We start from the raw sequence: 27,066 nt of genomic DNA, 5'->3' as shown, positions 1-27,066 counted from the left end.
ACGTGACGTGATTCTCCAGTGCTGGCTCCTACTAGATAGGGCAGCGCAGGACGACGTGGTTGATCTGTGCTGCCAATTAGAAGCAGATTCTGCGATGAGCTATTTAGAAACATGACCGTAGTGCACACTCCTGACCTACAATGGTTTTCTATATATCCGGAGGCACACTTTAATATGGTTGTGTCACTGTGCATGGTTGTTAATTCAGCACCTTATATTGTAGCCCCCCTGGTACTTTATTACGAGCCCCCGCTACACACACAGACTGTTATAACTCCGCATCTTTGCTTTATTACAAGCTGGACAAATGACGGACAGTATCTCGCTCTGGGGATGTTCAACGGCGTCGTAAGCATAAGGAACAAGAATGGCGAGGAGAAAGTGAAAATCGAGCGACCTGGAGGATCTCTGTCACCGATCTGGTCTATCTTCTGGAACCCTTCAAAGTGAGTATTTCCGATCGCAGCTCTTGTGCTGGTGTAATATAATCAGTAGGTTGCAGCACGTCTTAATGATCCAAGTGTTTCTCATTAGAGACGAGCACAACGACATCTTGGCGGTGGCAGACTGGGGGCAGAAGTTATCCTTTTATCAGCTTAGCGGCAAGCAGGTAGAACGCATCTGATAATCCGGCAGCTTTTAGGTCCCATGTTCCTGTACTTGTCCTCCAAGACCGTCATCATCGTACATTAGCATTTGCTGTATTCTTATGTGTTGTAGGTTGGGAAGGACAGATCCCTGGGCTGCGATCCCTGCTGCGTCAGCTACTTCTCTAAAGGTGAATATATCGTCCTGAGCGGATCCGACAGGCAGGTGTCTCTGTTCACAAAGGACGGGGTACGGCTGGGAACTATCGGGGAGCAGAACTCCTGGGTGTGGACATGCAAGGTTAAACCTGACTCAAACTATGTGGTAAGGCGGAGTAATGCAATATCTGAGATTCTGAGTAGGCGCGTGACAGGGTGATAAGCCCAATATTTGTGTGTTCTGTTCCAGGTCATTGGATGTCAGGATGGTACTCTTGCTTTCTACCAGCTGATCTTCAGCACGGTGCACGGACTCTATAAAGACAGATACGCCTTCAGGGACTGCATGACCGATGTTATAGTCCAGCATCTCATCACTGAGCAGAAGGGTAAAGCACAGTCCTGAATATACACGTATATACTATGTGTACAATTTATACACCTGCAGCTTAGATGCTAGAGGCCTTGATCATGGGTAGTCATGGTGATTTGTGCTCTCATCCAGTGCGGATTAAATGCCGGGAGCTGGTGAAGAAGATTGCCATCTATAAGAACAGGCTGGCCATTCAGATGCCCGAGAAGATCCTGATCTATGAGTTATACTCCGAAGATGCCGCCGACATGCATTACCGGGTCAAAGAAAAAATTATCAAAAAGTTTGAATGTAATTTGCTTGTGGTTTGCTCCCAGCATGTTATCCTGTGCCAGGTGAGTGACAGCATCCTCCACAAACACTGATCTGCATAGTATCTTAATGCTATATCTTTTCACATGTCTCTTGAATCATTTATGTTACCGATCTTTACTGTTCGTGTATGTTGGAGTTTGTGTATATTTTATGCATTTATGTCTATTATCATAGGAGAAGCGTTTGCAGTGTTTATCCTTCAAGGGTGTGAAGGAGCGAGAGTGGATGATGGAATCTTTAATCCGGTACATAAAGGTGATCGGAGGCCCTGCAGGACGGGAAGGCTTGTTAGTGGGACTGAAAAACGGGCAGGTAATATCTGTTTGGTTGCTATGAATGCTTAAAGGGATTGTCCAAAAAAACATTTAGGACCTACTGACCGGCCAAATGATAAATGTATGAAACTGCCACTGAGACTCCCACCAATCCCGAGAATAGAGGGGCATAATCTTCTGTGTTTATGGGGCCGTAGTGAACATGTGCAACTACCAGTCCTAAGAATGGTGACGTGGTTACATAATCTCACTACAGCCCCAGTCACAGAGGAGACATGGGCCCACTGGAGTGATGGAGATCCCTGCGGCTGCCCCAGCCTAATCAGCAAGTTCTCATTTACCTGTGGGATAGGTGATAACTTCTAAAGATGGAAATAACTTTTTAATTCTATATTTTCATAGCTTAGACTTTTTCAGATGTGACGGTACCAAATGTGGCATTTATTTATTTTTAGATTGGAAAAAGCATCTGATTTGAACTATTATATTTTATTTATTTGGATACTTATTTGTTAAGTTAACCAAATTTTACTCTTTTTTTTTTTTTTAGTTGACTTGAGCTTGTAATTGTTTTTACTATATACTGCAATGCTACAGTATCAGCATATCCTGAAATGAAAAATCTCCTATGAAGCCCAGCCATAGGCGGTTACAAAGATAGGATTATGGGTCCCCAGCTTCCTTCGTACCCTGATAGCACCCTTGATTGTGTTGCGGGGGATAATCGCCTTCTGATCGGACGCTGACGCTTATTAGTACCATTTGAGTGTTGCTGTCAGAGATTTCCAGCGGCAGTGATCGGAACTCACTCTATTCACTGCTGTTAGGGGCCGGTTCCAGCTGTATACCACAGCCGGTATCCGCCATGTATACTGCTGTGCACACACACATTCGACATGAGACTTACAAGTACGTTCCCTTTAGGGAAGGGGGTAAGGAGAAAATTGGAATTTGTCTCAAAAATATTCGGACAAAGTAAGCCAACTAATACTGTAGGTGATGACATTTAGAAATGCCCAAAATTTATTACCAGAAGGATATGTTTTAATAAATTTATCGAATCTTAATGATCGTTTGGTCTAAATTTGCACGGTGTCAATAGACGTCCCACAATGTGTATTCTGAATTATATTAAAAGTTCACTTTAAAAGCAAATGTAAAATATTTTTAAGGGATTTGCTTAAATGTTACACATTGCAAGAGGTTGGGGAACAACCTGCAGGTTATCAAAAGCTTCCTGTGACAAGAGACATTAACTTCTTCCACAAAGTCATTGTAATGTTCTGCTACTCAATGACCACTGGGTGGCGCTGTGCGACTGTTTCATGTTTCTACAAATGTACTTAACTTTTTTGCAAAGAGTTGGCAGATCGTGCCCCCGTTACCCCCATTATTTGCTCTCGTGGTCGGCGTTGATCTTTTGGTCTTAAATTATTTTCCAGCATCATCACCTTCTGTTAAAGTGGTGATTAACCATTTGTGTAACGCTTTCTGTCTCCAATCAGATCCTGAAGATCTTCGTGGACAATCTCTTTGCCATCACGTTACTGAAACAGGCAACATCCGTCCGCTGCTTGGACATGAGCGCCAGCCGCAACAAACTCGCCGTGGTGGACGAGAACAACACGTGTCTGGTGTATGACATCACGACCAAGGAGCTCTTGTTTCAGGTCAGGACTGTAGATTATCGGGGCTCATGGAGAATTTATAAAGGATGCAAAATGTCGGGAATGTCAAATGTGAGCGGCTTACAACAAACATACAGTATGGCGTCTAATGTTCTTACAGATATTTATGTTACATCTCTGTCCACGTAGGAGCCCAACGCTAACAGTGTAGCCTGGAACACGCAGTGCGAGGACATGTTGTGCTTTTCTGGAGGAGGATACCTAAACATCAAAGCCAGTAACTTCCCCGTACATCAGCAGAAGCTTCAGGGCTTTGTGGTGGGGTACAACGGCTCCAAAATCTTCTGTCTGCACGTCTACTCCATGTCATCTGTCGATGTGCCCCAGGTGAGACTGGTAATCTGCGATGCCCTGGGGGACGGGTATATGTGTCATCACTACATGCTGCCACTTCATGCTCTGCCCAAGTGTTGTCAGTGCAGGCAGCCATCATTAAGAGGTCAGTAGTCCGTGTACATCAGAGGGTTATGCTGGAAAGATTTAGGGACCAATATCCCCAACGGATGCTTTTAACCTATTCACGACCTTAGACGTATAGATACGTCCAAGGTCGTGTCCCTGCATTTGATGCGGGCTCCTGCCTTGAGCCTGAATCTTTCCCTGCACTTGACATCTGATTTAATCAGCTGTCATGTGCATTTAACAGCCGCAGGTGGATTTGCGATCCGTCCGCTGCTGGCAACATGTCTAGTGGCTCTGTCAATCACTGACAGCGGCATTTAACACGCGCGATCCGGAAACATATCACAAGATTCACCCATGGGCGCCCCTGTCTCGTGATCCCGGGTCACCGATGGGTTGTAATGACGGCCCGTGGTCATCTTTTATAGGAGATGATGATTACTGCTACACATAGCAGTGCTGAAGCCCTACTATGAGCAGCACAGGCAATCAGATCATCGCAGCTTCAAGTCTCCTAAGGGGACTATTGAAGCAAGTAAAAGGGGAAAAAAAATGTTTAAAAAATATGAAAAAAAATTGAAGTTTGAATCACCCTCCTTTTTGCCCCATTCAAAATAAAGCAATAACAAAATACACATATTTGGTATCACTGCGTTTAGCAATGTCTGATCTATGAAAATATAACATAAATTAATCAGGTCGGTCAACCTAATAAGAAAAAAAATCAAAACGCCACAAATAGGTTTTTTTTGGTCGCCGTAACATTGCAATAAGAGGCGATCAAGACATCTACCCCAAAATGGTACCAATAAAAACGTCAGCTTGGCACACAAAAAATAATCCCTGACCCAGGCCCAGATCCTGAAAAATAGAGACGCTACGAGTCTCAGAAAATTTCAAATTTTTTTTTTTTCTTACAAAATTTTGATTTTTTTTTTTCCACTACTTAAATGAAAAATAACATGTTTGGTATGTAAGAACTCGTAATGAACTGGGGAATCTAATGGCAGGTCGGTTTTAGCATTTATTGAACATGGTAAATCCATTTCTTTCTGGGAAGAAAGGGAGGAAAAAATGAAAACGCATAAACGGTCTGGAATAGTAAGCGGGGTCTCAGATAGTCGTGCGCTGTGTTGGATCATTCGATGTGACCCTGACTTGTCTTGTGTCTTTCCTTGCAGTCTACTCCAATGTATCAGTACCTGGAAAGGAAGATGTTCCGGGAAGCCTATCAGATCGCCTGCCTGGGGGTCACCGATCTGGACTGGAGGGAGTTGGCCATGGAAGCTTTGGAAGGGCTGGACTTTGAGACCTCTAAGAAGGTGACAAGCTGCTTCCTGATGCTTTGTTGCTTTGTCTGACCTCATCTGTTTGTTTGCTGTGTGTTCACGAGACGAAGGTCCCGGCCACGTCCTGTAATTCACAGGTTCATCCTGTCTGGGGCTCGGATGTAAAACTGCTGACACCAAAACAAACTCTGGTAAAATCACTAACGAGTGCGGCAGCACAGAGTATACTGAAAGCCCCATACACATCAATGGTGGCCGATCCTGCTAACAGATCGGGTATTATGATTGCAGCACTAGATGGTGGTGGGACAACACTCGAGGTGTCAGACAGAGGCGCATCATCCTCTCCCTCATTATAAACTCCGTGCACAGCGTACAGGTGTATGAACAGGTTATTTACCCCTCTGACAACTGAAGACCCCTTTTATTTTTTACATGCACCATCACTTCCAGATACCAGACGGCTCGTCCGACGACACTACTAACGTCAACGATTATGGCCTCATTACTGGGATCCGTGTTCATTTCTTTCTGAGTCATTGCTCCAATCTTATTGTAGTTTGGATAATGACATTTCTTTGATGCAGATCAGAGGACGCTAATGTGCTGCAAATCTGTTATTAGTGTCATCTGTATCTTTAAGGCTGGGATAGGCCAGTTGTGTGTAAGTGATGGCACATTGCTAGTTTATTCCAGTGCAATAATCTTGGGGGTCTGAACGCTGGGACTGACATTGGTTTTAAGAATGAAGGGGCTTGGAGCATTGTTTTCCCTTTAATAGGACGTTCTTAGGCCCCTTCACTGCTGCTCAGCCTCATGCAAGTCTATAGGGCCGACTACAGTTCCCTGCACAGCCGGGTAGTCTGGACCCTCACTACAGGGAAATGCAGTGTTGTGGCCCTTCAGAATTCCCTGGTCAGACCCCTAGTGATCATTTAGGCTGGTGGTCTTGAGGCTAAAGATTGTTATATGCCACCGCCATATTGCATCATAATGCAGGTAAATGAAGTGGCATTGCAACCCACAGTGCACCGTGACAAGTCATGAAAAGTGGTGGATTTTTTTGCAGCTTGCTTGAGGTTGCATTAAGTCCTCATCCGCCTGCATCATACGATGTGGCAGCGGCAAATAGTGATCTCGGCAGACAGCAACAGCGTTGCCCAAGTTATCTCCTAACCTAGTGATTTGCCGTCACTTGCAATAATCGGAATACTGGAGACTTTAACTCCATGTCAGTTGTAAATTTCATATCCGTGTGTGGGTGTGTATGTATATGTGTATATATATATATATATATATATATATATATATATATATATATATATATATATATATATATATATATATATATATATATATATATATATATATATAATTTATTAATGAGTTTTCTTCAGATTATTGTGGGGTCATCTCATTTTTTTTTCTGTTTTTTTTTTTCAGGCTTTTATACGTATAAGAGATCTTCGCTACCTGGAACTGATCAACAGTATTGAGGTATGTCCACAAATAAGGGTCATTCCCGTCTCCGATCCCTTCAGTGCAACTTCTGTAAATCTTCCCTACTTTCACTTGATTTTCCAAGGGCTCAACTGACTCCTGTCATAAGTCATTTATCCATTGATAAAATTGCCGCTTAAAGGAGTCGTCTGATTCCCCCGAAATAACTTGTTTACCTTCCAAAGGAACAATAGGGTCACACGGGTATAATCCAACCTGTCTGATCCATTTTCATTGACAAAACTCATGCAAGCTCGGCCCTTTTGGGTGAGTTTCTTTTTCTATCGCGTGCTGCAGAATGGTTTCTAACTATATATAGTTGTGTTATCTGACGTGTGGGGCTCAGGAGCTGGGAGTGCCGTAGATCATTCTGCACGTTTTTCCTTTTCCTTCCTTTTCTTGTTTGTCTTCAGTCCGATGACCTCAATCTTGTTATAAATGGACATCTCCACCAACCTAAATTTCTTATATTGCGCGATATCCGTGCTGTTCCTGTATAGACTTAGAACGCTTCTGTCAATATAATCAAACATTTTATTTTTTTATGCCAGTCTATAAAAGTTTGTGACCGGAAAATAAGACAGGCATTTCCTTCCTTGAGCATTTTAAAGGGGGTTTTCGGGATTTGGCTATCGATGGCCTTTCCTTATATAGTATGTATACTATATTCCTTTCAGGAATGATCGCCGTTACTATACATCCCGGCATTGTCAGTGAAACACTTATCCTGGATAATGGCTGAGGTCTGGAGAATCCCACCTGTAGTTCTTGCAATAAAGACCCCGCTGTGTGTCGTAGTTTAGTGCACTGCAGGTCTGTTGGTGAGAGAAAGGAGCTAATAACTGCTGCAGACAGGCCGAAAGTGTATTTAGGACGTTACGAGATTTATAGGCTGGACGCTCGGCTCTTATATTAAATCCAGTCTGGTCGCTGTCAGCACAGAGCTCACACTGCAGCTGGATCACAATGCTCCTTTCACATCAGCCCCCCACCTGGGACCGCGTATGACACACACACATATGGAAAGAGGTTCACGATCGTGTCCTCGGAGCCACCTGTTACTTCCAAGATGCATTAGACTCGGGGGTTAATGGTTAACCCCGTGAAATCCCATGGGTTGCCACATAGCAGCAGATTCCAGGTGGGGGGCGCAGAGGATCTTCTAGTAAATATTCAGTATTGTCAAACCAGTGATAAACTATGCAGCCTTGTAAGATATCTGCTTGTTGTCAGTGAATGGGGAAAGCCGTCCTAGTAGACCTCAGCGTTGTATCCGGTGTGGTGACACTGCGTTGGTAGGTGCTCGCCAGGACACGTATGTGATCAGCAGATATTGTGCACACATCCTTGTTGCCTCCGCATCGGGATGTCAGCGGCCCTGATGACGTTACATCGGCAGGTGCCCGCCAGGACGTGGGCATCATCAGTGGGTATCGTGCATAATGCATCGTGCCCGTCTCCAGACATGCATTTGCCGCTGCAGCATCATCAGCACCACTGACCTCCCCATGCAGAAATGATCAGCGCCATACATTCCCTTTAATTGAGGACTATACTTTGCTGCCATAATGATCAGAGAATAGTCTGCAGATAAAATCTCCAATATTAACAAATTTCCCTATTTTTATTTCACGTGTTTTCAAGGAACGGAAAAAGCGAGGAGATTCCAACGACGACTTATTCTTAGCAGACGTCTACGCCTACCAGGGCAAGTTCCACGAGGCCGGCAAACTGTACAAGAGGGGCGGACAGGAGGGCCGAGCGCTCAACATGTTCACAGACCTGCGCATGTTTGACTACGCCAAGGTACTGTACGCGGATAAGACCGTTCATTCATATAGGAAACGCAAGTATTTGTTCCAACACGACCATCCGGGTAAAATGTCAATATTTTATTAGAAGCAAAAAGAGGGGAGAAGCCAGCACTGCTGAAGGTCAAAACGCAAAATCTAAAGTGCACATGCACATAATAAATTCTGACTGTATTTCAAATATGAGATATTTAGCAAATAATTGATCAATTCTTTGAGCTACCCCGCCACTTCACGGCAATCTCATAATGGGGCAGTCCTAACTCTACGTTTTTTTATTTACATTGTGCCATTACGGCCTCCTAAATGTGTAGAGTGTTGGATCTCCACTGATAATCAAATAAGGGCATTAATATAGCAATGTACAAGTTTGTGCCCACCTTGACTTTCAGCTCCTTGATCAATTTTCTTCCATGAATTCTAGTCTTTGTCCAATGTTTGGGGGAGAATCAGGCTATGTAAGGAGCAGATCGCTGCATTTTCCCGCATGTTAGAGCAGTGACCCCATATGCACTTCAGGGGGTCCACGAGTGGGCAGCCGTCATAAGCGGCCATCATCGGCACTTGGTGACAATGCTTGTCCTTGCTCATTTATGGAGGGGGTTACGTAATACCGCGGTGTAGGTAACACTCGGCACCTCTGCAGTCAGGACCTCCGGTTACAGAAGCAGCATCATTATTTGGCACGTTTCCTATTGGGGTCTCAGACATTGAAGCTGTTATGAGGTGTGCGAAAATGTGCACGACCTCCACTGACAAGTTCTGGAGATTCCATCAGGCACACGTTACAAATGAATGGAGGAACGTGGGGAAGATTTCTCTCTACAACCAGCATATTAGTGAAATCAGGGTATTATAATCCGAACCATCAGCCTCACTGGACTTTGTATTAGCGTACGGCTTATTACAGAGCAGCGGGTCCTGGGAAACCAAAATATGCCAGGTCTGATATTGTTAGAAAACCCCCCCAAAAAATTCAGGCCTAAAAAATAACTTTTATTGATTCCTATTAAAAATTCTCAAAAAGTATCAAAGGATTAATACCAAAGTGGTGAGAGGATCAGACAGAAAAAAATGTGTTATACAGGTCCAAAAATGCCTTAATTACAAAAGGATATAACCTAGGGAAATAGAGATGATACTAACTATTCTCCCTACCTTGCACCCTAGGGGGAGACGAAATGGCGCCCCCGCTCCACGTCAACTAGCCTATCTGACCCTTAAGGGAATCCCTCTCTAAGTCAACACCAACATCATAAACAAAAGTGCTTAAGTGATTATTAAAGAACCTCGTTCCTTTCTGTTTGCTCAGTGAGCGTTCAGTAAACAGTCAGTATTATAATCCTTGTTTGCGTTCTAGGAGAATGTGCCTCCCCCGGATACATGAACTCACAGATCTAAAGGTACCGTCACATTAAGCGACGCTGCAGCGATAGCGACAACGATGTCGATCGCTGCAGCGTCGCTGTTTGATCGCTGGAGAGCTGTCACACAGACCGCTCTCCAGCGACCAACGATGCCGAGGTCCCCGGGTAACCAGGGTAAACATCGGGTTGCTAAGCGCAGGGCCGCGCTTAGTAACCCGATGTTTACCCTGGTTACCAGCTTAAAAGTAAAAAAAACAAACAGTACATACTCACCTGCGCGTCTCCCAGCCTCTGCTTCCTGACACTGACTGAGCTCCGGCCCTAACAGCACAGCGGTGACGTCACCGCTGTGCTTTCACTTTCTCTTTAGGGCCGGATCTCGGTCAGAGCAGGAAGCAGACGCTGGGAGACGCGCAGGTGAGCATGTACTGTTTGTTTTTTTTACTTTTACGCTGGTAACCAGGGTAAACATCGGGTTACTAAGCGCGGCCCTGCGCTTAGTAACCCGATGTTTACCCTGGTTACCAGTGTAAAACATCGCTGGTATCGTTGCTTTTGGTGTCAAACACAACGATACACAGCGATCGGACGACCAAATAAAGTTCTGGACTTTATTCAGCGACCAGCGACATCACAGCAGGATCCTGATCGCTGCTGCGTGTCAAACTAAACGATATCGCTAGCGAGGACGCTGCAACGTCACGGATCGCTAGCGATATCGTTTAGTGTGACGGTACCTTTAATAAATTAGTCAAGTGCCCAAGTAGTATTGACATATTATGTGTCACGATCCATTGTGGCAGCTTTGGTTCCACTCTGTTTTAAATACAGCTTTTTTACTTTCAGGCCAGCAGGGGTTAATGTCAGTTTCCCTTCCTGGCAATCTATTGCAACTGCAGAATTGCTGGGTCCTGGGACGAGGTTCTTGACGGTGCTATATCGATTATATATATTATGATGCTTTCCCCGAGCCATAGGAAGGTAGGCCGCGAACTCCTCTCTGTACCATGCACTGACACGCTGGCTCTCTTTCAGGATTTCTTAGGATCTGGAGACCCAAAAGAGACTAAGACTCTGATCACCAAGCAGGCGGACTGGGCCCGCAATATCCGGGAGCCAAAAGCGGCAGCCGAGATGTATCTGTCAGCTGGAGAGCACATGAAGGCCATCGAGCTGAGCGGGGACCACGGCTGGGTGGAGATGTAAGACCAATAGTAGCCAGCAGAATTCTGAATACAGCACTGGGTCAACACAGGATCAGTAATGTAATGTATGTACACAGTGACTGCACCAGCAGAATAGTGAGTGCAGCTCTGGGGTATAATACAGGATGTAACTCAGGATCAGTAATGTATATACACAGTGACTGCACCAGCAGAATAGTGAGTGCAGCTCTGGGGTATAATACAGGATGTAACTCAGGATCAGTAATGTAATGTATGTACACAGTGACTGCACCAGCAGAATAGTGAGTGCAGCTCTGGGGTATAATACAGGAGGTAACTCAGGATCAGTAATGTAATGTATGTACACAGTGACTGCACCAGCAGAATAGTGAGTGCAGCTCTGGAGGATAATACAGGATGTAACTCAGGATCAGTAATATAATGTATGTACACAGTGACTGCACCAGCAGAATAGTGAGTGCAGCTCTGGGGTATAATACAGGATGTGTGACATCTAGGACACTCCTCAGGCCTATGCTGGTCCTGGATGTTATTATATCCATGTTTCTGGTGGGGATACTGTCCAGTTTAGCAGATGGACCTCTCGGTACTGACAGGCTGCGCTCACATCCCCAGTACTGAGGTGTCAGGATCACCTGATTATTGGGCACATGGGCTGGGAATGGCTTTAGTTTCCGGCCTTCCACCTCTCCGGCCCTGAAGCCGTCACCCTCTGACCAGCCCTTGCGCGATGCGTCCTGTGAGAGGCTCCTAGTAGAGAATAGCCGGACCCCATTGTTCAGCTGTTCCCTCCTCGGTTATCTTTAGCCTTTTGTTTTGCTTTATACCTGAAAAACAAGTGGAAATAAAAGCCGAGCAGGAAGAGGGTTATTTGCAGCTGGACGCGATTTCCTGACCCGTCTCGTCCCTTCGCTCATCTTTTCCACTTCCAGGAGGAAATGTTTCCTTATGTTCCAGGTCCGGGCTCCGCTCACATCACGTTTATGGTCTGTGCCGGGAACATAAAGACTTTTTCAAGCAACTGAAGGTGTAAAGGTTTTACTGAAAGATCTGAAAACTTGGATCATTTTCAAAGGACTTTATCATCCTTCCCCCCAAAATCAGATCCTGGCAGCCCCAGTGATCAGCAGCGGTCAGCTGTGATCTCTACGGCTTTCCATGCAGCGCCACCACTAGAAACATTAACTCCTTACAGACATATGACCCCCGAGTATGTCATATGCCGGCTTCCTGAGTTTGATGCGGGCCCACACGCCGAGCCCGCAAATATTAAGCCGTCACACAGCTCCATATCCCCAAAAATGAAAAAGTTACGGCTCTCGGAAAATTGCGACATAAGCAACATTTTTATTTATTTATTTATTTTTGCAAATTTCAGATTTTTTTCACCAGTTAAAATAAAAATAATGCATGTTTGGTATCTGCGCACTTGTACTGACCTGGAGAATCCTATTCCTAGGTCATTTTTACCATAAAATAAAAGCTTTAAATGGAGAAAAAAAAAATTGCTGAATTGCTTTTTTTTTTTCTATTTTGCTGCACTTGGAAATTGTTTCCGATTTCCAGTACATTATATGATGATAAAATGGGTGCTGTCCTTCAAAAGTACATCTCGAGCCGCAAAAAACAAGCCCTCGTGTCGTTATAAAGGGTTAATTATTCCATGGAGCCCATAGAATCCAGTCAGCTTTATGGGTGGTCTCTGGAGACGAGGTGTTTGAAGCCACTTGGTAGCTTCTTCTACTCGGTCCACCTGCCATGTACAAAGCTGTGTTACCCATCAGCGCCCCACGATCACGTCACGGGCGCACCGAGAGGCACGGGGAAGGGTTGTAAAAAATCTGAACAAAAGTATCAAAAGTAGGAACATTTCCTGGTAGCAGAAGAGCAGCGAGGGGAGCGGAGTCCGAAACCAGGTCCCTCATCATCGTCCCCCGCAGAGACGCTCCAGCTCCGGAGATGATCCTCACATTGGATTTTCTGTTTGCATTCTCTCCATAGCTTCACACGTGCATGTAGTTATGTAGCAGTATGTAGTGTGCGTGTGCATGTAGTTATGTAGCGCTACGTAGTGTACATATACATGTAGTTATGTAGCGCTACGTAGTGTACGTGTGCATGTAGTTATGTAGCGGTACCTAGTGTACGTGTGCATGTAGTTATGTAGCGCTACGTAGTGTACGTGTGCATGTAGTTATGTAGCGGTACGTAGTGTACGTGTGCATGTAGTTATGTAGCGGTACGTAGTGTATGTGTGCATGTAGTTATGTAGCGCTTCGTAGTGTACGTGTGCATGTAGTTATGTAGCGGTGTGTAGTGTGCGTGTGCATGTAGTTATGTAGCGGTACGTAGTGTATGTGTGCATGTAGTTATGTAGCGGTACGTAGTGTGCGTGTGCATGTAGTTATGTAGCGGTGCATAGTGTGCGTGTACATGTAGTTATGTAGCGCTACGTAGTGTACGTATACATGTAGTTATGTAGCGCTACGTAGTGTACGTATACATGTAGTTATGTAGCGCTACGTAGTGTACGTGTGCATGTAGTTATGTAGCGGTACGTAGTGTACGTGTGCATGTAGTTATGTAGCGGTACGTAGTGTATGTGTGCATGTAGTTATGTAGCAGTATGTAGTGTACGTGTGCATGTAGTTATGTAGCGGTGTGTAGTGTGCGTGTGCATGTAGTTATGTAGCGCTACGTAGTGTACGTATACATGTAGTTATGTAGCGGTACGTAGTGTATGTGTGCATGTAGTTATGTAGCGCTTCGTAGTGTACGTGTGCATGTAGTTATGTAGCGGTACGTAGTGTACGTGTGCATGTAGTTATGTAGCGGTACGTAGTGTACGTGTGCATGTAGTTATGTAGCGCTACGTAGTGTACGTATACATGTAGTTATGTAGCGCTTCGTAGTGTACGTGTGCATGTAGTTATGTAGTGGTGTGTAGTGTGCGTGTGCATGTAGTTATGTAGCGGTACGTAGTGTGCGTGTGCATGTAGTTATGTAGCGGTGTATAGTGTGTGCATGTAGTTATGTAGCGGTGTATAGTGTGTGTGTGCATGTAGTTATGTAGCGCTATGTAGTGTACGTGTACATGTAGTTATGTAGCGGTGTGTAGTGTGCGTGTGCATGTAGTTATGTAGCGGTACGTAGTGTGCGTGTGCATGTAGTTATGTAGCGGTGTATAGTGTGTGTGCATGTAGTTATGTAGCGGTGTATAGTGTGTGTGTACATGTAGTTATGTAGCGGTACGTAGTGTACGTGTACATGTAGTTATGTAGCGCTATGTAGTGTACATGTGCATGTAGTTATGTAGCAGTATGTAGTGTGCGTGTGCATGTAGTTATGTAGCGGTGCATAGTGTGCGTGTGCATGTAGTTATGTAGCGCTACGTAGTGTACGTATACATGTAGTTATGTAGCGCTACGTAGTGTACGTGTGCATGTAGTTATGTAGCGGTACGTAGTGTACGTGTGCATGTAGTTATGTAGCGGTACGTAGTGTATGTGTGCATGTAGTTATGTAGCGCTTCGTAGTGTATGTGTGCATGTAGTTATGTAGCGCTTCGTAGTGTACGTGTACATGTAGTTATGTACCGGTACGTAGTGTGCGTGTGCATGTAGTTATGTAGCGGTGTATAGTGTGTGTGTGCATGTAGTTATGTAGCGCTATGTAGTGTACGTGTACATGTAGTTATGTAGCGGTGTGTAGTGTGCGTGTGCATGTAGTTATGTAGCGCTACGTAGTGTACGTATACATGTAGTTATGTAGCGCTACGTAGTGTACGTGTGCATGTAGTTATGTAGCGGTACGTAGTGTACGTGTGCATGTAGTTATGTAGCGCTTCGTAGTGTACGTGTGCATGTAGTTATGTAGCGGTACGTAGTGTATGTGTGCATGTAGTTATGTAGCGCTTCGTAGTGTACGTGTGCATGTAGTTATGTAGCGCTATGTAGTGTACGTGTACATGTAGTTATGTACCGGTACGTAGTGTGCGTGTGCATGTAGTTATGTAGCGGTGTATAGTGTGTGTGCATGTAGTTATGTAGCGGTGTATAGTGTGTGTGTGCATGTAGTTATGTAGCGCTATGTAGTGTACGTGTACATGTAGTTATGTAGCGGTGTGTAGTGTGCGTGTGCATGTAGTTATGTAGCGCTACGTAGTGTACGTATACATGTAGTTATGTAGCGCTACGTAGTGTACGTGTGCATGTAGTTATGTAGCGGTACGTAGTGTACGTGTGCATGTAGTTATGTAGCGGTACGTAGTGTATGTGTGCATGTAGTTATGTAGCGCTTCGTAGTGTACGTGTGCATGTAGTTATGTAGCGCTATGTAGTGTGCGTGTGCATGTAGTTATGTAGCGGTACGTAGTGTGCGTGTGCATGTAGTTATGTAGCGGTGTATAGTGTGTGTGCATGTAGTTATGTAGCGCTATGTAGTGTACATGTGCATGTAGTTATGTAGCGGTACGTAGTGTACGTGTGCATGTAGTTATGTAGCGCTACGTAGTGTACGTGTGCATGTAGTTATGTAGCGCTATGTAGTGTACGTGTGCATGTAGTTATGTAGCGCTACGTAGTGTACGTGTGCATGTAGTTATGTAGCGGTGTATAGTGTGTGTGTACATGTAGTTATGTAGCGCTACGTAGTGTACGTGTGCATGTAGTTATGTAGCGGTACGTAGTGTATGTGTGCATGTAGTTATGTAGCGCTATGTAGTGTACGTGTACATGTAGTTATGTAGCGCTACGTAGTGTACGTGTACATGTAGTTATGTAGCGGTGTATAGTGTGTGTGTACATGTAGTTATGTAGCGCTATGTAGTGTTCATGTACATGTAGTTATGTAGCGCTATGTAGTGTACATGTGCATGTAGTTATGTAGCGCTACGTAGTGTACGTGTACATGTAGTTATGTAGCGGTGTATAGTGTGTGTGTACATGTAGTTATGTAGCGCTATGTAGTGTTCATGTACATGTAGTTATGTAGTGCTATGTAGTGTACGTTTACATGTAGTTATGTAGCGGTACGTAGTGTTCATGTACATGTAGTTATGTAGCGCTATGTAGTGTTCATGTACATGTAGTTATGTAGCGCTATGTAGTGTACGTTTACATGTAGTTATGTAGCGCTATGTTTCCCTCTCCCATCGAGCTGCATTATTTCGGTGGGTTTTCTGTCCCGGAGCGGTGTCTATCATACATGTATCATACATACATCCAGTACTTAGTGCAGGTTGCCGCTCATATCCACAGCTGATGTTTTTACTTTTGGGCAGATGCTCTAGAGCCGATGTGAATTGTCGCATCTCGCCCGCAGGCTGATAGACATAGCGAGGAAGCTGGACAAAGCAGAGCGGGAGCCGCTGTCGAGGTGCGCTCACTACTTCAAGAAGCTGCAGCATCATGGCTACGCGGCCGAGACGTACATGAAGATCGGGGATCTGAAGGCGCTGGTCCTGCTGCACGTGGAGACACAGCACTGGGAGGAGGTGAGTGCCGGGTCCGGATTAGGGACCTCAGCGAGTCCCCGCAGCTTAGTAAGTAACGTCCTCACTGATGGCTATTGGGACCTGGTGCTCGTTTACATCACATCATCACCAGCGCTAATCATGGAGCCTGCCAGACTGGTTATCGGCTACATGGCAGAGACTGTGCTATGGCGTGGGACATGGTCTGCGGTAAGCTAAAGGGTCTGCGCTGAACACCGGCAGAAAAGATGAGGTCTTCTTACAGTTTTCCAAAGGATTTATTATCTATTTGTGTTAAAATCGGAGAAGGCCCCAAAGTGAATTAACACCTCACGTCCCTAAAGTCATTGAGACCCCAAATCAAACATTAAACTCATTGAGACCCCAGTTCAGACCCTAAAACTAATTCAGACCCCATAAAAGATCCTTAACATGAATAGACTGTGCCTCACTCTAAATTTACCGTACTCCCAGATGATCCTTCTAAAATGTATTATCCCCTAAAATAAAATGCTAAAAGAAACCAGACCTCGAACCCAAAGCCATAAAAATTAATTCAGAGCCAGAACAGACCCCGACATAATTTAGATCACACAGGGGACCCTAAAATTCCTAAGACTCCAGACCAGAAATAAAAAAACCTCCGAGCTCCATGACCCAGACCGGTCCATGGCCACCGTCCGGACCTTGTGTGCAAGACCCAGAGTTCTGCTCGATACGTGAAGACCCCGTCCTCCTCCAGTGCATGGACGAGGCCGCAGACACCACTTACACCTGGACTCTGATTTTTTGACCCCTGCGCCTTGTCCTGAATTCCCTCCAGGGCGGAATCAGGACAAGGCGCACGCTGTACTGTTGCCCCCTGTGCGTCTCCTGCCGGTGGGTCGTGTGCCCCTATCTCATCGCTCCCGTCAGTCACACAGTGCCATTGTCTATTTCCAGGCATTTGCTTTAGTGGAGAAATATCCGGAATACAAGGACGAGGTGTACGTTCCATACGCACAATGGCTGGCAGAGAACGACCGCTTTGAAGAGGCCCAGAAGGGTGAGTATGCCGCCATGTGCAGTTCTGCTTCATCCTGATGATGGCGTCCATTGGGAACGGCTGCTGCAATGTGTCCACCACAACCCTCACTATCTGCCTTCCTCTTAATAGCCTTCCACAAAGCCGGACGCCAGGACGAAGCGGTCAGGGTCCTGGAGCAGCTTACCCACAATGCCGTGGTGGAAAGCAGATTTAATGACGCAGCTTATTATTACTGGATGCTGTCTGTGCAGTGCCTGGATATCGCACAAGGTGAGAGCGGCTTTACTGTCCTGTTCTGCAGGTTCTGCATTCAGCGTTGCTGTTTATGGGAGCGATAGTGCAGAATCGGGGGAGATTGTACACATGTACCTTGTCCATACAGGTGCTGTATGGGTGGGAGACATCTGTGTATGTAGCTATATACCATGTACCCCGTACACCCATGAATTATACGTATGTTTTATGGAGGGACAAATGCCATGCTGTGTACATCTATATTGCTCTATAGCCCTGGGCTTTGCCTCTGCATGCCTATAACATTGCTTATATCCGAGGCCTCCATAGAAGGTGTATGACCGGATTTACTCTCCGACGCACACTGTCTATTCACCCTAACTGTCTGATTTGCACATATTTTTACATGGCGGCAGCAGTCACAGTCCCTGTACGGACCACAATCCAACTGCAGGGTCTCCGGCCCCAAACTAGCAGCCTCATATCTGCATATCCTGTTATTTTGGGTCCGTGCACAGACCATGAAGCTCAGACATGAACTCGTCTTAACCCTTCGTATTTCTGCTTCCAGCATATCCTCAGTAAAACGTTAACAGTCCCATTTATTCGGCATAAACTAACCTGTCCGTCCAGCACATGAGATCTAAGAGATCATTTTACGGACCTTCAGATCCGTCAGCGACACCAGACGTTAACATCTGCAGGTTTTACAGGAAGCTTCGTGTTGTGTTAATGACTTTGTTTATTCCTTCCTGTAGATAATGAGGAGAAGCAGGACGCCATGCTGCACAAGTTTCACCATTTCCAGCATCTGGCCGAACTTTACCATGCCTACCACTCCATTCAGAGATACACAGTGAGTATCTGGGCAATGCCCAGTGTAATGGTGACTGCTGAATAACTGACACCCCCAGGATAGGTGCTAACGTGTGGATCAGTGGGGTCTGACTGCTGGGACCCCACCAATCCAGAAGTACAGCCCTCAGCTCCGTCCCATGGAGCATGCAAAGAGCAGGGAACACGCATGTACCACCACTGCTCCATGTTATATGATGGGTTGCAGCCTCTGTGGTCTTAAGTGCTGCGATTGTCACCGAGCATCTGTAGCTTCCATAGATTAGCGTCGTGTCCAGGCGCATTTCCGTGTATAGATTTTTTTTACCGTTCTTATCATCCTCTGTTTTTCTTTTTCAGGATGAACCATTCAGTTCTCACCTACCAGAGACCTTATTCAACATCTCCAGATTCCTGCTGCACAGTCTGACCAAGGAGAGTCCCCTGGGAATATCCAAAGTGTATCCTTTATCTCGGAGCTACGCCGCTCCCTTCATATGGGGATAATAGGCCCCTGTTCTGCTGATCACTACTGGTCCCAGCGGTCAGTCACCTCTCCTGTGGTTAGGTGATGACGTCTCCTCACTGGACGTCTCCTTTAAGTCTTTATGAACCATGTGCCCCTTGTGCCGGCATCCTCCTTGACTAAAGGCATCAGAAACACTTTGTACACATTGGCCAAACAAAGCAAAGCCCTGGGTGCCTATAAACTCGCCCGGCACGTGTACGAGAGACTCCAAGGTCTCCGAATTCCCAGCAAATTCCAGGAGTCAATCGAGCTGGGAATTCTGACTATCCGCTCCAAACCATTCCATGACAGTGAGGTAAGTGTGTGACTAAGGGGTCTACGTGGGAAGGATCAGCCAAATCATATCCCCCGACGGAGTGCTAGGATGCAATGTATAGGCCAACAGGGACATTCAATGTCTATCGACTCCGGCTGGAAAAATAATGTATACCGTGCGGTTTGTTTTTTATCATAAGTCCACTGCAAAGGAAAGCGCAGCTTGAGCGTTTGTACATAGTAAAATTTATGTAAACTGTAATACAGTAATGTCTTCCCTGATCATGAGAGTGATCGCAGAGCCTCGCCTGCAGGGTGCACTGACTTCAATAATCATGAGCGTGATCCAGGCCTGCAGGGTGCACTGACTTCAATAATCATGAGAGTGATCCAGGCCTGCAGGGTGCACTGACTTCCATGATCATGAGAGTGATCTACGCCTGCAGGGTGCACTGACTTCCATAATCATGAGCGTGATCCAGGCCTGCAGGGTGCACTGACTTCCATAATCATGAGAGTGATCCAGGCCTGCAGGGTGCACTGACTTCCATGATCATCAGTGATCCAGGCCTGCAGGGTGCACTGACTTCCATGATCATCAGTGATCCAGGCCTGCAGGGTGCACTGACTTCCATAATCATGAGTGAGAGCCAGTCCTGCAGGGTGCACTGACTTCCATAATCATGAGTGTGAGCCAGGCCTGCAGGGTGCACTGACTTCCATGAACATGAAAGTGATCGCAAATCTTTGACTGCAGGGTGCACTGACCTCCATGATGATAAGGGAGCATGAGTTTAATTCTGACAGGTTCTGGTTGTGTATTACCCAGGTGTGGATTGCCATCTCTGTCCATGTCTGCAGCCATGTTCCTTGGCAGATTGTGTGGTCTCTGCATTAAACGGCAGTCATTGAACTCCTTGGTTAAGCGCCCGTGCACACGGTGATATACCAGCATGGTGATATAACATTGGGGGTACGGCATGGGCACACACCCGGGTCCGTAGACATGTCAGGCTGTGCCGGAGATTGTAAAGTCCGTTCCCTATATCTCGGCATCTGTGTATTTTAGTGAACCCATAGAGTGAGGGAAGGAATCGGACAATGGGATTTATCGTGATTCATTAATGGCGGCCCTGGTGCATCATCGGGGCCGTGATCCTGCGGTATTTCCAGGACTATAAGCCCAAGTACGCCTCTCTATAAATACAGCCGCCATGTAAATGAGAAATGCGCCGTCCTCAGAGGGAGCGTCTCGTGCTATTTATGCTCCGTGAATATACAGTGGGGCAAAAAAGTATTTAGTCATTCAGCAATAGTGCAAGTTCCTCCACTTAAAAAGATGAGAGGCGTCTGTAATTTACATCATAGGTAGACCTCAACTATGGGAGACAAACTGAGACAAAAAAATCCAGAAAATCACATTGTCTGTTTTTTTATCATTTTATTTGCATATTATGGTGGAAAATAAGTATTTGGTCAGAAACAAAATTTCATCTCAATACTTTGTAATATATCCTTTGTTGGCAATGACCGAGGTCAAACGTTTTCTGTAAGTCTTCACAAGGTTGCCACACACTGTTGTTGGTATGTTGGCCCATTCCTCCATGCAGATCTCCTCTAGAGCAGTGATGTTTTTAGCTTTTCGCTTGGCAACACGGACTTTCAACTCCCTCCAAAGGTTTTCTATAGGGTTGAGATCTGGAGACTGGCTAGGCCACTCCAGGACCTTGAAATGCTTCTTACGAAGCCACTCCTTCGTTGCCCTGGCTTTGTGCTTTGGATCATTGTCATGTTGAAAGACCCAGCCACGTTTCATCTTCAATGCCCTTGCTGATGGAAGGAGGTTTGCACTCAAAATCTCACGATACATGGCCCCATTCATTCTTTCATGTACCCGGATCAGTCGTCCTGGCCCCTTTGCAGCGAAACAGCCCCAAAGCATGATGTTTCCACCACCATGCTTTACAGTAGGTATGGTGTTTGATGGATGCAACTCAGTATTCTTTTTCCTCCAAACACGACAAGTTGTGTTCTACCAAACAGTTCCAGTTTGGTTTCATCAGACCATAGGACATTCTCCCAAAACTCCTCTGGATCATCCAAATGCTCTCTAGCAAACTTCAGACGGGCCCGGACATGTACTGGCTTAAGCAGTGGGACACGTCTGGCACTGCAGGATCTGAGTCCATGGTGGTGTAGTGTGTTTCTTATGGTAGGCCTTGTTACATTGGTCCCAGCTCTCTGCAGTTCATTCACTAGGTCCCCCCGCGTGGTTCTGGGATTTTTGCTCACCGTTCTTGTGATCATTCTGACCCCACGGGGTGGGATTTTGCGTGGAGCCCCAGATCGAGGGAGATTATCAGTGGTCTTGAATGTCTTCCATTTTCTAATTATTGCTCCCACTGTTGATTTCTTCACCCCAAGCTGGTTGGCTATTGCAGATTCAGTCTTCCCAGCCTGGTGCAGGGCTACAATTTTGTTTCTGGTGTCCTTTGACAGCTCTTTGGTCTTCACCATAGTGGAGTTTGGAGTCAGACTGTTTGAGGGTGTGCACAGGTGTCTTTTTATACTGATAACAAGTTTAAACAGGTGCCATTACTACAGGTAATGAGTGGAGGAAAGAGGAGACTCTTAAAGAAGAAGTTACAGGTCTGTGAGAGCCAGAAATCTTGATTGTTTGTTTCTGACCAAATACTTATTTTCCACCATAATATGCAAATAAAATGATAAAAAAACAGACAATGTGATTTTCTGGATTTTTTTTTCTCAGTTTGTCTCCCATAGTTGAGGTCTACCTATGATGTAAATTACAGACGCCTCTCATCTTTTTAAGTGGTGGAACTTGCACTATTGCTGACTGACTAAATACTTTTTTGCCCCACTGTATGTCCTCCACCGTGACTGGGTTGGAGCTCGGCAGCTGATTTTCTTAATATTATTATATCGGTATCATTTCACACTTACTTAAGATTCCGAGGTCATGTAGATTTCTACAAATCTGTCCCATTCATCTGATTGCAGAAGTCCATGCACCCTCCACAAAAGGGACCCCAGTAAGATGGAGGGAGGTTCATTGGTGGAAACTGTACCCGATGAGACTCCTCCGGTGTAATCGTCCCTTTAATTAAGCTCAGAGCGGTGACATGAATCGGCTCCGGCGGATCCGTCCACTTCCCGGCTTCATTATGTTGGACGGCTTGTTTAATGCTCACATAAACATCTGTCATCTGCGCTTCGCTTCCCAAAATATACGGCCGGCGTTGTGGAGCTCACCTAGAATAAATCATTATGTAATTAGGCGGCGGCGGGGAAGGGGTTAATGTCGGCGCTGGAGCGCACATCTGTTTCCACTGAGCGTTGCCAGAGAATTACACAGAAGATTTTTGAGGTCACACAGAACGGCGGGAGCATCGGCAGAGCGGCGGGACGCGGAGGAAATCTGCGCTCAAGGTCCCAGCCGTGGCGTCACTTTATTCCACCGATGTATCTGATGTATGCCGAGATTTCTGCTCTGAGATGTCAGCGGCCATCAGGACCACGTCATCCGGTGGTACAAAGCAAGACGTACCGGGGTAGGGGGCAACTCAGTGATACCAGAGACTACTACTCCCATCAGCCCGCACGATGCGGATCACACAAGGATGAATAAGACACCCCTAGGGTGAATCAACTTTATTGATTGGCAGCAAGTGCTGAACTGTTGGTCCAAAGCTGCAGAGCCGCGAGTCACATTTCCCGACCTCACTTGTATTATGGCCGATAGATGGATGCACACCAGTACGTCCCATCATAGACCAGTTTATGACCTGCAACATTCTGGTTGTTAGGGGCAAAGCCAAGTTATTAGAAGAGAAGTAAATGTGTGGTCGTCTCCGGCACAGTGTATGGCGAAGCTCGGGAAAATGTTCTTACAAATTTTCTGTAGAGATTTCCACTGGCAGCTCCGATATCTGTAGTAAGCAGAGCACTCACTGCGGTCACAAGTTACCCAAGGCGTAGTGCGCAGACGCCACGCACGGCCTCCTCTGACAGGTGTGACCGCGCTCGGCCTCCTCTGACAGGTGTGGTCGCGCTCTGCCTCCGACAGGTGTGGTCGCGCTCTGCCTCCTCTGACAGGTGTGGCCGCGCTCTGCCTCCTCTGACAGGTGTGGCCGCGCTCGTCCTCCTCCGACAGGTGTGGCCACTCTCGGCCTCCTCTGACAGGTGTGGCCGCGCTCTGCCTGCTCTGACAGGTGTGGTCATGCTCAGCCTCCTCTGACAGGTGTGGCCGCGCTCTGCCTGCTCTGACAGGTGTGACCGCTCTGCCTCCTCTGACAGGTGTGGCCGCGCTCGGCCTCCTCTGACAGGTGTGGCCACACTCGGCCTCCTCTGACAGGTGTGGCCGATCTCTGCCTCCTCTGACAGGTGTGGCCGATCTCTGCCTCCTCTGACAGGTGTGGTCAAGCTCAGCCTCCTCTGACAGGTGTGGCCGCACTCTGCCTCCTCCGACAGGTGTGGCCGCACTCTGCCTCCTCCGACAGGTGTGACCGATCTCTGACTCCTCTGACAGGTGTGACCGATCTCTGCCTCCTCTGACAGGTGTGGCCGATCTCTGCCTCCTCTGACAGGTGTGGCCGATCTCTGCCTCCTCTGACAGGTGTGGTCAAGCTCAGCCTCCTCTGACAGGTGTGGCCGCACTCTGCCTCCTCCGACAGGTGTGACCGATCTCTGACTCCTCTGACAGGTGTGACCGATCTCTGCCTCCTCTGACAGGTGTGACCGATCTCTGCCTCCTCTGACAGGTGTGGCCGCTTTCTGCCTCCTCTGACAGGTATGATCGCGCTCGGCCTCCTGACAGGTGTGGTCACGCTCTGCCTCCTCCGACAGGTGTGGCCGCGCTCGTCCTCCTCTGACAGATGGGCCGCGCTCGGCCTCCTCTGACAGGTGTGGCCGCGCTCTGCCTCCTCCGACAGGTGTGACCGATCTCTGCCTCCTCTGACAGGTGTGGCCGCTTTCTGCCTCCTCTGACAGGTATGGTCGCGCTCGGTCTCCTGACAGGTGTGGCCGATCTCTGCCTCCTCTGACAGCTGTGGCCGCTTTCTGCCTCCTCTGACAGGTATGGTCGCGCTCGGCCTCCTGACAGGTGTGTCCACCCTCGCTCACCTCTCACGTCTTCTTCCCGCAGGAGCTCGTCCCCATGTGCTACAGATGCTCAACCAACAATCCTTTCCTCAACAACCTGGGGAACGTGTGCATCAACTGCAGGCAGCAGTTCGTCTTCTCTGCATCCTCCTATGGTGAGTTGTGCCGGGCGGACAATGGCGTCTGTGTCGCTGCGGGGGGCGACACTGTGCGCAATGTGCAGAGAGGTGTCGTTCCCACCTCGTAATCCGTGAATTCAGGTTTCTCCTTCAGTCTCGTTGCCCCCCGGTGTGTAATATCCGGACCCTTGGTATAACCCCTGGCCCCCACTATGCCGTCTGCTTGTACTACCATGTGCAAGAACAGCCGGTGGTGCAGCGCTCCTGATACCAGCGGGGTCCTAGGATCTACTGGGGGAACAAGTCCGGCCATGACACTTCTCCTCCTGAATCTTCCCCATCACCTGTGACTGATATCAGGAACCGCAGCAAGTCAGCCACAAAGTGGGGACCCCGTAATGTTACAGAGCGGGGGGCCGAGTGCTGAGGGTACGTTCCCATGGTCAGGATCTAATCACGGAGGTAAATCCTTTGTCTTCACCGTGCGGATTTACCGCATCCAGTACATTCTATTGTCGCTATATCTGTTGTCTCCACAAGAGAAGGTGACATGATGTGGATCGTAAACCCGCACATAACGGCAGAGTCCAGACCTCCTCCGGTATAACATCAGCACAAACCCTGCGCCCCCTCCGGGAGCTTCATGGCCGAGCATCTGCAGGCAGCCGTACATCACCAAGCACAATGCCGAGTGTCGGATGGAGTGGTGTAAAGCCGCCACCACTTGACTCTGGAGGAGACGTGTTCTGTGCAGTGATGGATCACACTTCACTATCTGTGTCTCATGGAGGAGTCTGGGTTTGGTGATTCCAGGAGGACGTTACCCCCTGACTGCATTGTGCCCCCTGTACAGATGGTGGAGGAGGATAATGCTAGGGGCTGTTATCAGGGGGCGACCTCGGACCCTCAGCTCCAGTGATGGGAAATCTTCATCTTCAGCGCAAGACATTATGGCCAATTGTAGCTTCAGCTTTGTGGGAACAGTTTGTGGAAGACCCTTATCTGCCCCCCATGTCTGTGCCCCGTGCACAAGCTCCATACTGACATGAGGGAACATGAGGGGCCGCACAGAGCCCGGACCCCAGCCCCATCCTATAATGGAGATTGTGAGCCCGGACCCCAACATCAGGGTCTGACCCCACAAATGATCTTCTGGATGAAGAGTCCCACAGACGCCTCCAAAGTCTTGTAGAAAATCTTCCCAGAAGAGCGTCGCCGTTATATCTGTGGAGGAGCGACTCTACATTAATGTCTACGGAAGCCAGAAATTGTCCTGGAGGCGCAGGGGGCACTTACTTCTCCCCATGTAGTGGATGTCTGGTGATGGCTCCGGGAGGTGTATACATGTATACTCGCAGTCTGGCGGGCAGCTGTTTCCATCTTGCTTTCTTGTTCATTAATGTTCCTGATCTATAAGGAAACCTCACGACTTATTGTTCCTTCCCCCTAATATCCGGCTGCAGCCGAGTCCTTGTCTGTTTCCACACGACGGCCCCACAAGACGTATACAAATGTATCCGCAAATATGCCGAGAACGACATCCATATGGAGGAGACGATCTTACACCAGAGAATGGCCGTCCTATAACGACATCTTGTAATCGTTACTGATATATGTAACGTGTCCTAACAGAGCGGAGCCGCGCGGAGCAGCGCAGACCCCGATTTATTGTTCTGCAGCCGCCATCTGCTGTTTATACATCGCAAGCGGAGAAGCTCACATCTAATGTCTCCAGCAGATAAACACAACGCAACCCACGGTACACCTTCATGAGAAATCAGTCATTCTGCAAACATCATGGCCTCTTACCACCCCCCAAAGTCTCCACTAGGGGGGATTGCGATGCTGATCATGTATCTCTGTATACAGGGAGCTCCCCCTAGTGGTGACTGCAGACAGTTTCTTATCATGTATCTCTGTATACAGGGAGCTCCCCCTAGTGGTGACTGCAGACAGGATCTTATCATGTATCTCTGTATACAGGGAGCTCCCCCTAGTGGTGGCCGCAGACAGGATCTTATCATGTATCTCTGTATACAGGGAGCTCCCCCTAGTGGTGGCCGCAGACAGGATCTTATCATGTATCTCTGTATACAGGGAGCTCCCCCTAGTGGTGACTGCAGACAGGATCCTATCATGTATCTCTGTATACAGGGAGCTCCCCCTAGTGGTGACTGCAGACAGGATCTCATCATGTATCTCTGTATACAGGGAGCTCCCCCTAGTGGTGACTGCAGACAGGATCTTATCATGTATCTCTGTATACAGGAGGTCCCCCTAGTGGTGGCTGCAGACAGGATCTTATCATGTATCTCTGTATACAGGGAACTCCCCCTAGTGGTGGCTGCAGACAGGATCTTATCATGTATCTCTGTATACAGGGAGATCCCCCTAGTGGTGACTGCAGACAGGATCTTATTATGTATCTCTGTATACAGGGAGCTCCCCCTAGTGGTGGCTGCAGACAGAATCTTATCATGTATCTCTGTATACAGGGAGCTCCCCCTAGTCGTGGCTGCAG

At 47.2% G+C, this 27,066-nt stretch overlaps 1 protein-coding gene across 2 annotated transcripts in view; it reads left to right on the top strand.

Annotated features, from left to right (window-relative positions):
- IFT122 (intraflagellar transport 122) overlaps nt 1-27,066 on the top strand; it is a 49,795-nt gene that overhangs the window by 13,453 nt on the left and 9,276 nt on the right. The window contains exons 7-25 of one of the 2 annotated variants that reach the window (XM_077276724.1): nt 300-446; nt 535-610; nt 721-912; nt 997-1,135; nt 1,252-1,454; nt 1,609-1,746; nt 3,215-3,379; nt 3,527-3,724; nt 4,981-5,121; nt 6,532-6,585; nt 8,233-8,394; nt 10,802-10,968; nt 16,276-16,447; nt 17,369-17,471; nt 17,583-17,723; nt 18,446-18,543; nt 18,882-18,982; nt 19,180-19,345; nt 24,470-24,581. In XM_077276724.1, coding sequence (XP_077132839.1) covers nt 300-446; nt 535-610; nt 721-912; nt 997-1,135; nt 1,252-1,454; nt 1,609-1,746; nt 3,215-3,379; nt 3,527-3,724; nt 4,981-5,121; nt 6,532-6,585; nt 8,233-8,394; nt 10,802-10,968; nt 16,276-16,447; nt 17,369-17,471; nt 17,583-17,723; nt 18,446-18,543; nt 18,882-18,982; nt 19,180-19,345; nt 24,470-24,581 — 2,675 coding nt within the window. The remainder of the gene's footprint in view (nt 1-299; nt 447-534; nt 611-720; nt 913-996; nt 1,136-1,251; nt 1,455-1,608; nt 1,747-3,214; nt 3,380-3,526; nt 3,725-4,980; nt 5,122-6,531; nt 6,586-8,232; nt 8,395-10,801; nt 10,969-16,275; nt 16,448-17,368; nt 17,472-17,582; nt 17,724-18,445; nt 18,544-18,881; nt 18,983-19,179; nt 19,346-24,469; nt 24,582-27,066) is intronic. The other variant, XR_013218455.1, reaches the window with a different exon arrangement.

This window comes from Ranitomeya variabilis, chromosome 8, assembly GCF_051348905.1.
Source record: "Ranitomeya variabilis isolate aRanVar5 chromosome 8, aRanVar5.hap1, whole genome shotgun sequence".
NCBI lineage: Eukaryota > Metazoa > Chordata > Amphibia > Anura > Dendrobatidae > Ranitomeya > Ranitomeya variabilis.
The sequence above is the reverse complement of the archived record's forward strand: the minus strand, read 5'-3'. Positions and strand labels throughout refer to the sequence as shown.